The sequence below is a fragment of the Aethina tumida genome, chromosome 2, assembly GCF_024364675.1.
Source record: "Aethina tumida isolate Nest 87 chromosome 2, icAetTumi1.1, whole genome shotgun sequence".
NCBI classification, from domain to species: Eukaryota; Metazoa; Arthropoda; class Insecta; order Coleoptera; family Nitidulidae; genus Aethina; species Aethina tumida.
This window is the reverse complement of record NC_065436.1, coordinates 38,352,997-38,368,971: the sequence shown is the minus strand read 5'-3', so window position 1 is coordinate 38,368,971 and position 15,975 is coordinate 38,352,997. Positions and strand designations below refer to the sequence as shown.

General features: G+C 29.8%; 1 protein-coding gene across 5 annotated transcripts in view; it reads right to left on the bottom strand.

The window, feature by feature from the left end:
- The window catches only part of LOC109596803 (uncharacterized), a 70,216-nt gene that overhangs the window by 15,106 nt on the left and 39,135 nt on the right, over positions 1-15,975 (bottom strand). For all 5 annotated transcript variants that reach the window (XM_049962652.1, XM_049962651.1, XM_049962648.1 and 2 more), the window contains 9 exons: positions 15,725-15,975; positions 15,504-15,673; positions 15,164-15,447; positions 14,858-15,111; positions 14,669-14,801; positions 2,363-2,531; positions 1,012-1,051; positions 816-948; positions 271-427 (listed from right to left, as the gene is read on the bottom strand). In XM_049962652.1, the coding sequence (XP_049818609.1) occupies positions 271-427; positions 816-948; positions 1,012-1,051; positions 2,363-2,531; positions 14,669-14,801; positions 14,858-15,111; positions 15,164-15,447; positions 15,504-15,673; positions 15,725-15,975 (1,591 nt within the window). The remainder of the gene's footprint in view (positions 1-270; positions 428-815; positions 949-1,011; positions 1,052-2,362; positions 2,532-14,668; positions 14,802-14,857; positions 15,112-15,163; positions 15,448-15,503; positions 15,674-15,724) is intronic.

The window sequence follows — 15,975 nt, the reverse complement described above, 5'->3', positions numbered from 1 at the left end:
CGGTTAAAGATAAGCACAATTAACATGTTCTATATTTATGCACTGTGTCACAAGACCGTTTTTATTTTTAACATCGTTGATTTTATCTTTATATATATATTATGTAAAATTAAGACTCAAAACTAGACTAGATCTGGATGCAAAGTAACTTCAATAAAAAGATTATTTGTAAGTTAAAGGAAGAAATATTGTGAATTGAAATTGACATGTCTTAGTTAATTTGATATTCCGATCAGACGCGCAAATCAGCAAGCTGACAATGTTACTTACAATCGACGATTAGACATGCGGATGTGATCGCCTTTCCGAGTTCGTTGTACGCGACACATGCGTATTCTCCTTCGTCCTCAGGGTAAACTTGATCGATCGATAAACGGGCCGTTTCGCCATCAAAGTCGGCATTGAAGTCACCACCTAAATGGATCAGCTGCAAGAAGAAAACACGCGCTGCATTAGGTAATTGCCAATAATACCAGTTTGTACGTTTGACTTGAAATCGACACGTTAAAGCGTACAGAAATGTGATCTATTGGTCGACTGTTGTGCTGTTTGGCTCGAAAATTGACGCTTTTGATCTTCGCTAACGCGAAATGTCTTGCGGTTTCACTTATTCCATCTTTGGATTGATTTATGCAATGTTGGTTTTCATTCATGCTATGGGAAAGTCCTGGTTCACCATTGTCGACCAAAGATGAATGAACCAATAACATTATAAATCTAAACGACATTTCTTCACATAAACTAACCAGTGAAGATCATTTTTTTTTTTTTTTAAATATTTCTATGCAACATTGACAAAATAAATATAAATTCACCTTTCCTTTCTTCTCCCATCTTATGTTGGCTGGAGGTGTTGACTGAACTTTACATTCTAAACTGGCCGAATCACCATCGCAACAGCGAATGTCCCTCAGTTCTGTCACTATTTGCGGCACCGTTTGCACATTGCTATAACAAAATTATGTTAGCGAAGTTAATAAATATCAATTTGATTTAACTTGTAAGACGTACCCAATTTTTATGTTCTCCATAACCGGCGGTTTCAAAGGATCTGTAAAGGAAACGGTTGTAAATTAACAGCGTTTCATTTAATTTAACGTCGGAAATTAATACTAGACTTCAAGTCTAATGTTACTTAATCATTAAACCAACCACTGAAATCGATTAAGCAGATATTAACAAACAGCATGCAATTATTTAATTATTCTACTGCTAAATATAAGGTAATTATGGATGTATAAGTATGAAATTTAACTGTACACATTCATAATTATGCGTTGAATGTTCAATGAATATTATAATATATCATGTAATAGTTAACTTATTTTATTAGATACTTTAATACTTCCTAATAGGTTAACCTAACCATTATAGACTTCATAGAATTTACAGTTGTGAAACTTCTTAAATAGTTCTGTACAAAATTATATAAAATTATAAACAAAACTTCTTATATAATTCTACATAAAACTAAAAAAATTCTTAAAGTTTTATAGAATAATAGAAAATTATGAAACTTTTCACTCTTCTGTATAAAATTAAAATAAAAAAAATTAAAACCATTGTGTATAAAATTGTAAAACATGTTCTTAATCAGTTTTATGATAAATTAAGACAGTTGCGAAACTTCTTAAACAATTCTGTAGAAAGTTAAAATAATTGTGAAACTTCTATGTAAAATTGAGAGGGTTGTGATACTTCTTAAATAATTGTATAGAAAATAAAATTGAGACAGTTGTGAAACTTTTTAATGAGCTTTGTATAAAATAAAGAAACTTGTTTTGTAGAAAATTAAGACAATTAAGACATAGTTATGAAACTTAAACAGTATTGTATAAAATTAAGAGGGCTGAGATACTTCTTAAACCATTGTGTAGAGAATAAAATTAATTTAGTTGTAAAATATCTTAAACAGTTTTGTACAAAATTAAGACAGTTCTGAAACTTTTTAAAATGTTTTGTACAAAACTAATACAGTTGTAAAACTTTTTAAACAAAGAATTCTGTAGAAAATTAAGGCGATTGTGAAATTTCTTAAACAGTTATGTACAAAATTTAGAGAGTTGTCTGTCAAAATTCTTCAACAATTTTGTACAAAAATAAGACAGTTATGAAATTTCTCAAACAGTTTTGTAGAAAATTACGAAAGTGAAACTTTTTAAACAGTTGTGCATAAAATTAAGAGAGTTGTAATACTTCTTCAACACTTCTGATTAGAATTAATATACATATATATATATATATATATATATATATATATATATATATATATATATATATATATATATATAGTTAGAGTTCTAAAAATAATACAACATTCAATCCGAAAGGGATCACAAGGCGAGCATTGTTTATTTATTACCTTTCACTTTAATCTGCAGAGATATGATCGCTTTGGCGTCTCCATGACAGTTCTTCGCGTAGATCGTGTAGGTTCCGGTAAAGTCTAACTTCGCGTTCGGTATCTCTAAACGATACTCCGGACCGGAACCGACCAGATGGAAATGAGCGGCATCTCGATAGTAATCAGGCTGAAAACAAGAACATAAATCAGTTGTGTGATTTTTCCTATAATTCATTCGTTGTTCACGTGACGTAATTCGGAATCTGGAGCGATCTTTCGCATAAATTAATTAGCGCATATTGATCGTTATCTTGTACGCTTAACGCCGTAGCCTGTCAACTTTTCGAATATTTCATGAACGATCGCATTAATTTATTTATCGTGTGTAGAAAGTATGCACGTTTTGTGGAAATAATCTCAATTAGATGCACATTAATTTGCCACTTTCTTGCATTCGTTTTGTTATGATTTCACGGAATATTTATTTATTAATTTTACCTTGATCTAGCCCAATTTAGTGATAAGGGTACTGTTAAAAGTATAATAGATGCAATTTGGACCTTATTAATTAAGTTGATTAGAGCTTCGTTAAAATCATAATAATTAACTTCCTCTTTTACCTTTTTTACACAAATTAATGATAATTTACTACCGTTCAGGATTTGGATAATCATATTCTCATTACATTATATATAATTACCCGCCATTCATATTACTTTTACTTGGGTGAATTCGTTTCGTAATGTGACCTTAAAAAAAAAACGAGTAATTATATCGAAAAAATATTTTTCAATAAGTTAATCCCCACATGTGCATAAATCTTGGACGGATATTAATTTTTCATCCGTTACACGTACAATTAATGAAATTAAATCTGTGCAAAATGGATTCGCAATCTGTTAACACTAAAAGGAGAAAGCCATAAAGATGTTAAATTTATGCACGCTCGAAATAAAATATATTGCACACGTAATGTAATAAAATAATATTTAATTAAATTCCATTTGTAATGCGAAAGTTAATACTGAAAATAAGCTTGATATGAAGACATAAATGTTTCGAATTTTATAAGTCAATAAACAGGGACGTATTGTAAAAAAAATAATTAACTTAAGTGAAAGATGAATTGTTTGCAAATTTAATTAACTGCTGATGCTAATTGATTACATTAGAAATTAACTGTGCGAAAGTAGATTAATATTTTGTCTGATTTGATTTTTGCAATAAAAATCGGCATTAATGAAGTGAAAGTAACAATGATAGTTATCTATTACGTATTCGTAGTAGTGATCTTACACTACAATGGACAAAAGTTCTTATTCTTAAATTTCAACAGCTCATTGTTTTTAAAACAATTGACAATACAATACATAATCAATAATATTGTTGCGGCATTTTAAATGACCGTGCATATTTTACGTTCGATTAATTTATCTGTATTGAACATTATTTTGATGTTGGGGCAATAAAACATACATTAAGTTTATCTTGATGGTTTAGGGAAATTTTTGTGTTTAATTATCTGTTAAATATTAGGTGCCAGAAAAAGTAATTTACATTTTAAATTCAGGATGTAGTTTTAATTTTTATATTACATTTTGATATTTTTGTTTTAAGTTGTGTGTAATTATGTTTAAATTGTTTTTCGGATTTAAAAGTAATAACAAGCTTAAGGGATTCATTTTAATATTCTTTAAACATTGAAACTGAAATATTTCCAAAACGGGTGTATTATTCAAATTTACACACGAGTACATTTTTTCTTCTAAATTGTGCACAGAATATAAAATATTATAAAATATAATAGTTTTAAAAAATATTTGGTTGTGTTGAAAATAGGGCGAAAAGAAGAGGAGAGCCCACCAGAATCAACGCTTGTATCATTATCGATAAAGATTATTACACTGAATTGTAGCATATAAGTTTGTATAAACTTATATGAAATCATCCAGTATTCACAAGAAAGAATTTTTTTTTCTATGGAAAAAATTAGTCGTGAATAAAAAGCGAACGTTTTTTTGATAAAAGATTTGGTCCTCCAGTGTCAATTTCACTGTTCCTATGTATGGTAGTAGTAAAATGAACTTACTTATTTTCGCAGAACTTTACAAGGAAAGAATTATTGCTCAGTCAGAACAAGGCATGTGGCAAAGGAAAATTGCACAAACGCTAGGGGTGACACAGGGCGTGGTTCCGAAAACCTATTCAAGGTTTCTGGAGTTGGGAACTCTTGTGCAAGCAAGCTACAGGAGAAATATTTTGCAGAAGACAGTTAAGGGTTTCACAACTATCAGAGTAAGATAGAATTGGTCGCTTATGGTGGTGGTGGTGTTTGGAGCATGAAAATGAAGATGAAATGTGTAATTTTCAGATGGGACTCAGTCAAGATCTCCAAACACAAAGGAGGAAGAATAACGTTTTTGGATGGCATTATGATTGGTGAAAAGACTCCTTCAATTCTCATTAGACAATCACTAACCAATCAAAGGTATTTTGACTTAGTGTTATAACTTATAATAAGCAGAGTTGTCAAAAATTATTTGGAAATGGAAGGTGTGACCTTGTTCGCCGGATCTTAATCGCATTGAGAACTTATAGGATAACGTTAAAAGAAGAATTAGAGCTTGTCAAAATATCTCTGGTAACACAGAACAACTTATACCTGCAATCTTAGAAGAATGGGGAAATGTTTCAATATTTACTAAAAAGAATGCCACGTCGAATTCGTGCTTGCAAAAATTTACCGTAAAATTTATTTTAAGAGAAAATCATATTTTTGTTGTAAAAGTTGTTTTAATGATTTTGTCTATAGATTTATAATAAAATGGGATTGGATAAACAGTTTTTTATTTCAAAAATATTTTTCCCAATGAAACATCGTTTCTCGTAATTATAAGGTGATTCCATATACTGTATTGGCAGAAAGGAGGGCAATTTACTGTTTGTGTCTTTTTTTTGTTGTTCACTATCTCCGATAAGTTTTCAGTGAAATTTAGACCAAGAAATTGAGATAGCCTATTCACAACATTAATTTTTTCCCTTAAAAGCCACTGTTTCAAATATTTTGAAGTGTGCTACGGGTCATTCTCTTGTTGAAAATAAAGTGTTATCGGCATATTTTTATCTAAATACAGTACCATATTGTTCTTCAATATTTCTTTATATATAAAACGATCCATCATACCCTTTATTCAAAGGAGAGGACCCATTCCAAATCTCTAAATGCCCCATACCGTGTATCTGTCGCCGTGTTTAACAGTGAGAATGGTAAGGTATGGTAAACTTTGGGTTAAATTTTTCATAAATAGGTGGCTTTATATATAAAATCCCATCACTACTAACCAGAATCTGTTTTTCTCTGTTAGTAGGGGCTTTTTAGTCTGGCCTTCTTGCATGAAGACCCCCTTGTAATAATTTATCACTTACAGTTCTTGAAGAAGGATAAAATTTGTTTATCAGGAAACCTATTGGTTTTTCTTTCAGGTCCAGTTTTATTTTTTCCCTCCACATCACCAAATCTTGAAATTGTATTATAGCAAATCCGTGATTTTAATTTGAAAAATAATTTCTTTCCGCGAGGTACTATATTAACTTAGTTTATTTTGGTGTATTCTATGAAACTAAAAATTATTGTGTATTTTGTACAGATTAGTGACATTTGTAAAAAATTGCTCTATTTTCTGTACAATTGGAATAAAGGTTACAGAATTATTTCTTCATTATTGGACGTGTTCCAAGTGCTCAAAACCTAAATTTTGACCATCTAATTTAGAAATATTTTGTAATTGTCATAAACATTTCAAATCATTATATTTTTCCGTTCTTTATGAAATAAGTTAGGTGAGTGATTCAGTGAATCCAGATATTTCTGTGGTTTTATTGATTTTTGTCATTTTCTAATTTTTTAGGTAAAAACACTTTAATAGCTGATATTTTCTGCAGTTCCCAGAACAGTTTAAAAATTTTTCCTATATTTAATATTTATTTTTTGTTGGAATCGAAGAATTATAATAATTAATAGAATATTATGTATTCTGTTAAATTATATTATTATAAATAATGATTAATAAATAAATATAAATATAAATAAAATAAAATATTAATAAAGTGGCTCGTATTCACAATTGAAAATAATATCTACGGTAAATCAAACTATTGTCCTTAATTTGGAAAAGACGTAACCCGTATTTTAAGATTGTAACCTTGGAGGCCGCGCTTGTATAATAATATGCCAAAACTTTCAATAGTCTGGCGCCGCTTCGAGACAGGAGGAGGAACATTAATTGATTTTAACATAATAACATGTAATTTGATAAATAACGTTTACTTACAATGTGGCCATTACGCTAATTAAAAGTCCAACCGAAGCGAACACTTTTATTAATAATTAATTCATTGTCATGCCGATAAAATAAAAATAAACAAATGACCGCACTCATTCAACCATTGAGACGCCCTGTATACACGTACGCGAACCAAAAACAGGTCAATAATGTTTCGTGTGCCCTTCTAATAATTGGTACAGCGTCTATTAATCTGCTTTTGTGATTTAAAAAGCTGTCTCAATGATATATCGAAATTGGCAATTAAAATAATTATCGTTGCGCAATCGCAATTATTTTAGAAGTAATCTACGCAATAATTATTTGAAAGTTTTTTTATATAAACTGCTTTTTCCATATTTAGAAGCTTTTCAATCGATTGTGTTTGTGTCGCTCTCGAAATTCTTTAATAATTTGTTTTGGCCGCTCGCGACGTAATTCAATTACATTAGTACGAATGGTGAGGTGAAATTGATTCGGCCGACACGGAATTATTTAAAAAGCATTTGCGCAAAATTAAAAGTCAAGTACGATTTTTGTTTATTGCAAAACCGACCGAATTTACGACAGGGAATAAAACGAAAGTCTCCAATTGGATAATATGCCAAAATTTAAATCTTTAAATTTACAATGAGTGTTTAAAAGTTGCTTAAACTATTAAACGAGGAAAATAGAAAAATGTAAACTTTTCCTTAAGCTAAAGTATGTTTTTAAGTAGCAATAAATTTCGAAGGCATTAATTTAAATCTAAAGCATTAATAATTCATGTCTAATAAAATCCCATACTTAATATTTTTAATAATTAATTTTAACACTTTACACATTAATTTAAATCCAGAAAATTATTAATAAAAGTTGTTATTGGATGATTTTTTTTCTTTGACTTCTAATTACATATGTAACACTCTATATATTAATTTAAATGTAAAACAATATTAATAAATATTTAATAAAATCACAGACTTAAAATGTTGTAATTTTAATATTTAAAATTTAAATAATTTTTTTCTTTGACTTCCAATTACATTTTTAACACGTATTAATTTAAATCTGAAACATTATTAATAATGGTTTAATATAGTCACAGACTTAAAATTTTGTAACTTTAATATTTAAAATTGAATCAATTGTTTTCTTTGACTTCTAGTTACATTTTTAACATTCTACATATTAATTTAAATCTGAGACATTAATAATAAACGTTTAAAAAATTACAGAAGACTTAAAATGTTGTAATTTTAATATTTCAAATTTGACAAACTACTAAACACTATTAATAAATGTTTAATAAAATCACAGAATTAAAATTTTGTAATTTTAATATTTAAAGCTTGTTGATGAACTTGTTGTTAAACTGTGTTTTACTCCTAATTACATTTTCAACACTCTACATATTAATTTAAATCTAAAACATTAATAATAAATGTTTAATAAAGTCACAGACTTAAAATGTAGCAATATTAATATTTAAAATTTCTTTTACTTCTAATTACATGTTTCCTTTGACTTATAATTACATTTTTCTATCTATATATTAATTTTAAAAATTGAATAATAACACTTTAATCTTGGAACTTACTCCGAGCTTGAAAATTGTTTAAAAAATGGAAACGATGCATGATGGATAATAATAATTAAAAAATGTTCAGGTCTAAATGATAGAAATGCACGTCGATCAAAGCCAACGAGTAGCGGTCAGGTGTGAATAAACAAAGAATCGGATCGCGTTAATAAATTAAACGGCACGTCACAAGATTGCAACCGCAAACCTTGCAAGGTCACCAAACATAGTGTGACTCACTCATGTGTCCGACATTTTCACCATATTGTGGCCGACGGCCGTCGCGAAAAGAAATTGCGTCGGTTTTACATCGGACACGTAGGTGAGACGTCAAACAAAGATAAGACGTTGTCCGGTTGTCCGGTTGTCCGGGGTTTATTCACCCCAAAGGGAAAGTTCAAACGTTCGTTTTCGTTCAGTTATTAGATGGAAATTCGATGACTGGCTGGACACTGCGATGGTGCGCGATCATTAATATTCATTTAGATGAAATATCTATTTGAATAATCCGACTGAAACATTAATTTATTATGCATATATACACCTGTTACGCGTACTAAAAGGCGTAAGATAATACATAATAAATTAATACATCTGGCAATAATAAAAGCGTTTTGCATAAATTTGTGTTGTGCTCAATAAAATCGGCGAGTGATTTGTTTTGCAACGCAACAGTTTTGACGCAAAACCATACAAAATAATTTTCTTTCGATATAAATTATTGCGGTTTGTTATCTCGTGCGTGTTTCAAAGTTTTTGCAACGTAATAACGCGACACCTACAATGCGTGAAATATCAATTTCAGATCACAAATTTTGAGTGGCAATTTTTGTGGTACGAACCTTATTAACAGGTTATTTTCTCGACTAGATTTATATCTCGTGGGACCGTAAAAGCTTGATGGAAACGGTTTTACATAAACATTTACATTATACAGGCCATAAACGTATTTCAGCAAGCTGATATACAACATTTACCAGATCTGGATATGTGTAACCATTTAAATACAAATTCTAAAACAAACTCGCTGACAGATCGTTGCAGTTTAATAAATTGGTCCATTTGACGGCGGAACATTAAAATAAACGATTCGCCGTATGCAAAAGACATGATTTCATATTTTAATAACATGCTTTTTGGTTACTGCTTAATTTGTGTTTGTGTGTGTCTTTTTTTTGTAATTTTATTTATGGATTATCACGAGATCTCGCATCCTGTAAAAGGAGCCGCAATCAGCATAATCTCGGCGACGTATCGTGTATCAAACGTGGGCACGATGTAATAATTCTTCTGGAATATTTGCATTTTTAATTTGCCTTTTGCTACCAATTATAGGCAAAAAATAATTACTGGTGGGAGTGCGTTCGGGAGTTTAATTGTTGAAGGATTATATGTATTGATTAAAAGGAAATAGGATTTAATTACTAAGAAGATTATTCTTAACTGTAGTTGATAATGGTCGGATTGGTTAGTAGTTTTTGAGAGTAATAACTGGAAAAAGTGACCAGCAAATCATAAAAATAAACTTTGAATGTGAATGAGTCACCGGCGTAATTTTATCCATTGACCTAAATGCTTTTCATACAATAAGGTCAGAATTGTGTTTGTGAAATTTTTATGCATTTCTTAGGATAATATATAATAATTATAATTTACTAAGTGTTTTAGTTAATAAAAAATTGGATTAATTTTAACACGTATTAAAACTAATATTTAATTAATACGAATTCACCAAATTTTATATTTTTAAATTGAATATTTTATTTTTATGAATATGAATAATAATAAGTTAATTTTTTGATAACTTTTATATATAAAAAATTATCTAATTTTTATTATAAACTTTATTCTCTGTAAATTTAAATTTTGCTGAAGTTTAATATTATTATTATTATTTAGATAAACCATTTATTTCTTGTATTTCTCATTTTCAGATATGTGTGAATTTAAATAATAATAAATTTTGTACAATATTAATACATCCTTAAAATTTTCAAACTCCTCTTTAATTTTATTATTTTGTTTCAAAATGATTTTTGACATATTACATATTATTGTTTTTATTATAAACCATTTATTTATCATTTCTTTAATTTCTAATTACATTTACATCTTTATATATATTGATAAATCACTTATTTTTTATGAACTGTATTTTTAGTAGTAGTAAATATATAATTATTAAACATTAATAATAAATATTTAGCAAATATATAATACATTTTAAAAATTTTGAAAATTCACTGTTTAATGTATTTTAAATTGGAAGTTATGTACAAATTACATAAACAATAAATATCAAATAAATATAATATACTTATAATTTTATAAGTAAATGTTTTATTATATTATTGCAAATTAGATTTTTAACATATTATTTAAGAATTATTTTATATAAATATATAATTATATTATAAATTATAAACCATTTATTTCTGATTCTTATTTTCAAAAATTGTATAGTTTTTAGTGATAAACATATTTCTCATTTTCAAAAATGTATGTATTCAAATAAAAATAAATTCTGTACGTGTTTAAAATCTTCTGCTGAATTTTATTATTTTATTTCAAATTATATTTTTCACAAATTACATATTAATTTTTTTATAAAGCATTTATTCCTGATTCTCATTTTCAAAAATCATGATTATGATAAATGTATTTTAATTTTCAAAATTGTGTGAATTCAAATTTTGAAACATCTGCTAAAGTTTAGTTTCTGATTCCAAATTCGACAATTATGACAAATTATATGTTTTTGATAAGCTATTTTGAAACTCCTGCTCAATTTTATTCCTTGAATTCAAATTAGATTTTTGACGAATTGCATTCAAATTTTTTTGATAAACCACTTATTTCTAATTCTTATTTTTAAAAATTGCCTAATTTTTATAATTAGTGTAATTCTCATTTTCAAAATTATGAATTTAAGTAATAATAAATTTTATACATTTTTACCACATCCTTAAAATTTCGAAACTCTTGCTGAATTTTATTCTTCACAATTATTTTTTCAATAAACCGTTTATTCTTAATTCCTATTTTCAAAAAATCATTACACTGTTTAAATAAATGAAACTAATATACAAAAAGTTAATTTAATTGAGTTGTCCTGAATGCGCATGATTATAAGTAATAAAAACAAATTGCCGCACAATTATTTTTATTATTGTCTTTAACGGACCCACTCTCGCTAATATTTGTTTATTACTGATCGCACTGAGACAAATTATCTGGTTAATTGGCATTTATCGTGTAATTAATCAATAAAAAACGATTTATTGCGCGAATTCGACGTTCAAACATTGAATTTTAAATGGCCTATTCACTTTTATCGGCGCCAACAGAAAGGATACGACTTTTTTTTGTTATTTGAATTAATCACTAAATATCGTATATGAATATTTTATTCATCAGAATTAAATAATATATGTGTTGACACACATTTAAAGTAAATTAACGTTCGCCTGAAAAGCATCGAAAGGCGCAAATGTGACGATAATGAAAAGAAAAGGAATCGCACCTAAGAACCTTACCAGTTACGAACGAAAATAATCTCGACTACAATAGTCCACCACCTGTTGCACTTTCCTGAACGTAACGAGTCGCGATCTCTATTATTTTTTGTCGACAAGCAAACCCAATCGATGTCGAATCAATACTGTTTAAATGGAGGTCGGACCCTCTGCCGCTAAGACGGTGTCCTGCTCTTAAGACCTCGAGTAACAAGCATATGGTCTGTTTCGGGACGCAGATGGGCATGTTGATGCGATAATACGCGCTTAGTTCCAACGTATTGTTGGGCGAAATGCGAAATCCTGTCGGCCGACGAGAAATTTAAGCCGACGTGGATTATTTGGCCGGATACGGAATGACGGCTCCAATTAATCAACTAGATTAATCGTACGGTGAAATGTCGACAGTTCTCTCGTTTCTTTAAGCACAAAGTTAATTTCAATCATTTTTTACATCAATTGGACAAGAAATTTTATTAAAGAATTGTTTAAGAAGTCTTCTTTGCCCTCAAAATTGCTTAAAGAAGTTTGACAACTGTCTTAATTAAATACATACACAATTACTTGGGGAGTTTTGTAACAATCTTAATTGTATAAAATGTTTAAAATATTTCAAAACTAACCTAATTAATTGCTAACAAAATTGATTAAGAAGTATTCACAACTGTCGCAATTCAATATAAATTTGACTAGGAAGTTTCACCAAGATCTTAAATATATCATGGAATTGTTAAAGAAGTTTTAAAACTGTTTTAATTGGCAACAAAGTTCAAGAAATCATTAGCAATATTCTCCTAATTCCTACGGTATAATAATTGTCACAAAACATACAATTAATAGTAAATAACTATAAACAAGTATTAATAAAGTTAAGCAGTTAGTTAGTTCAGATCATTCAGTCATATAATAAACACAGGTAACAGGATTGCATTAATTATATTCGTAATATAATGTAATTATCGACAATCAATACATGTCTAAAATGAAAATAGTTTATGCAACATAATTGCATATCGACTGGCATTTAATTTGTTTACATTAAGCGGTGCCTAATTGAATTAATAAAGCCAAACAACATTAAAATTAATTCGTTTGAAAAATTTAAAATTACTTCGGAGGCTAATTGGATAGTATAGAGTGTTTTTCAGCATCATGTACTTCATTTTTATTGTACTTCAACCGTTGCTTATCTAATATTATTTAAGTGCTAGTGGCGTTTTAAATTCCGTCCCTGTTTGTATTTTCTCATGTTGGTTCGTTGTCGTATATTAAATGATTATTGGTCTATAAAGTTGGATCAGGTGCATAAAATATAAAACCGACATAGATAAACATGAAACTAGATCCATTTCGAATATGTTTTGTTTAGTTGGAACGTATTACTGGTCCTATATAAGGTTAAGTCATCCCATAACACTATCTCACAGTATGTTTATAAGAAGAATGCTTTATAAAATCAGTAAGAGAACGAAACGTGACGTGGTTGCAAAGCCAAATTAATAAAAACTGTAAATAATTTATTTCCAATTTAAAAAATAATTATTCCCCGTTGAAAAAGCGTATCAATAAGATACGCGGCCACAGAATTTCAAGTATTATGCTCACTGATTTTTGTACTTGCAGTTTTGATACCTGTTTTCCTATATTTTCGTCGCGAACGCCCAAAAATCCGATGTGAAAAAAGTTGCACTCGGTATTTAGACCATTTAACCTGACCATAACAGTTTTCGGTCAAACATGATTACTGGTGTTTTCGTGGAAAAAAACCGCCTGATTCAATTTGATTTAATGCCCAATCAAATATTATTGGCCATCTATCACAAATTGTGCAAGCCGAAATTTTCACCGACTATTAAGTGCAATTATTAACAATAAAACTGTCTTAAGTAGCGATTCGTCCTCCGCATTTAAACCCATTTAAAAGCCAACAATCCCAAACGTTTCAATTAATGATTTATAAAGGTTCAAGAAGGAACGAATAGGAAAACAAATGAACCCACTGTAAGGCGATGTCACAAACGAATATCTGCAATAAAACAGATTGTCAGATTAATGGCTGTCGGATTGAATAGATACAGATAGATGCGGGAATGCTGCAACTCCAATATTTCATCACCGGTATCGGTGGACATGAATTTCCATATATGACTGAAATGCAGTTTACACAATAAGGTTTGACGTGACTCATTATTCAGTTGACGTCTTTACCAATGAAAGGAACACACTCCCACAAGTACAGTACGAGTAAAAGATTCTATATTTAGAATTAATTTTATGCATCCAACGGCCTGATATCAATATGAATGATCGGTATTGAGTTGCAAAAGTAAACAGGAGTAAAATGAACTCAATGTTTATTTGATTAACATTTGATTCTATAAAAATAATATTTAAATGTTAAATCCTACCCTGCATGTTCATTTCATCCGGTCATTTTAACCTAAATGAAATAAATGTAAATGAAATGTTATGCTCCTTTATGAGCACTGCATTAAATTTGAGCACACAATAAGCCAGTCGGATTAAGATGTTTAGATGAACTTTATTTATGTATAATTGCATTAGCCTACATAAATGAGCCGTAAAGAATAAATTGTTTACTTACCTACTGACATTTAATCGCACGTGGAATACGCATAAATAACTCAGAAAATTAAAATTTCTTAATCTTAAAACCGAAAAATTTACTCCTAATACTTTAATTGTTTAAAAAGAAGTTAGTCATTTAAAAATATACTTTTATAACAAAAACGTCACGTATAATTAAATGTATTCGCATTGACACAATTTCCGACCGCTAGTTTTATCAATGCATTTTATAAATAGAACCTTAAGGGTATAATTAGTGTGTCAACACTTAAAATATGTCCCGTTAAAAGAGCAGTGGTGCAACAAAATAAATCTTATTAGTTTCAATTTAATTCACCTTGAGGAAGTCTCTTAGCCACATCACGTCAGGTTTCGGATCCCCGATGACTTCGCACAAGATCACCACGTTGTCACCTTCGTAAGCTTCTGATGAAAGAGGCTTTTTCAAAAACTTGGGCTGTTTCGAATATCTAAAAATATCATAGTTATTGTTGTTGTTGTCATTTTTATAATCGTTTCGACTTACGGAATCTCCCGTTTGGGTTCGATAATAGTTGGGTGTCCAGATGTAGGTTCCTCTACAGCTTCCGATTCAAGGGTGGAAGTCTTCTTACCTTCAATTACATCAACTCTAGCGGAGCTTTCAGCTCGGCCAACATCATTCGATGCCACAACTGTATAAACACCAGCATCTCTTGCTGTGACATTTGCCAAAGCCAGTTCTAAACAGCCGTTATAGGAAAGGGTCATGACGGATCTCCTCGAAGGTCTCAACCTTATCTAAAAATAATCGTTCATATACTTGAAAAGAAATGCGAAGATTTAAACTTACTCCATCCCTGTACCACATCAGACCAACTGCCGGATAAGCTTCGATTCTGGCTGAAAGTCGTAGTTCTTCCCCTTCGTGTAGTTCGTTATAGGACGGTTCTAAATGATTGCTAAATTCTGGGGATATGTATCCTTTTATTCCTTTGTCTACTACTAAATTACACCTGCATGAAACGGATCCGAAAGGATTTTGAGCCGTAATACTGTATATTCCCGAGTCCTCATAGTGAGTCTTGCTGATTTCTAAGGTATGAAAGTGGTCGTCGGATGAAAAAATATGTCGTGCTGCAAAAAGTCATTAAGTAGCAAAGTAAGTAGTAAAAAGTAGCAAAATATCTTACAATCACTAATTATTTCCTGTCCATCCTTGTACCACTTAGTTGTGGGTTCAGGGCATCCTGCAACTTGGCAGGTCAATCTAACAGGATAACTAATTTGAACTCTCCTGTCCCTCAGTCTCATTGTGAATTGTGGTGGCAGTTCCGTAACACTATCAAAGTCTTTTATACTTCTACAAAATTTCATTAATAAACGTGCCGGATTTTAGTACCTAAGCACTTACCGTTTTAATAATTTATCGGCAGTTAAAATTTTGGCATCTCGAATAACAGATAATCTGGCAAAAGTGGAAACACGTCCAAGTTTATTAGTGGCTTCGCAAATGTATCTTCCGGCATCCACTTCTTGCAAATTAGAAATGGACAATGAACACAATCTGTTTGTCTTTGTAATGATGTAGCGACTATTATCTTCCGCAAATAACTCTTGCGAGTCCTTAAACCAACGTATATCCGGTAACGGATCACCCTTAAC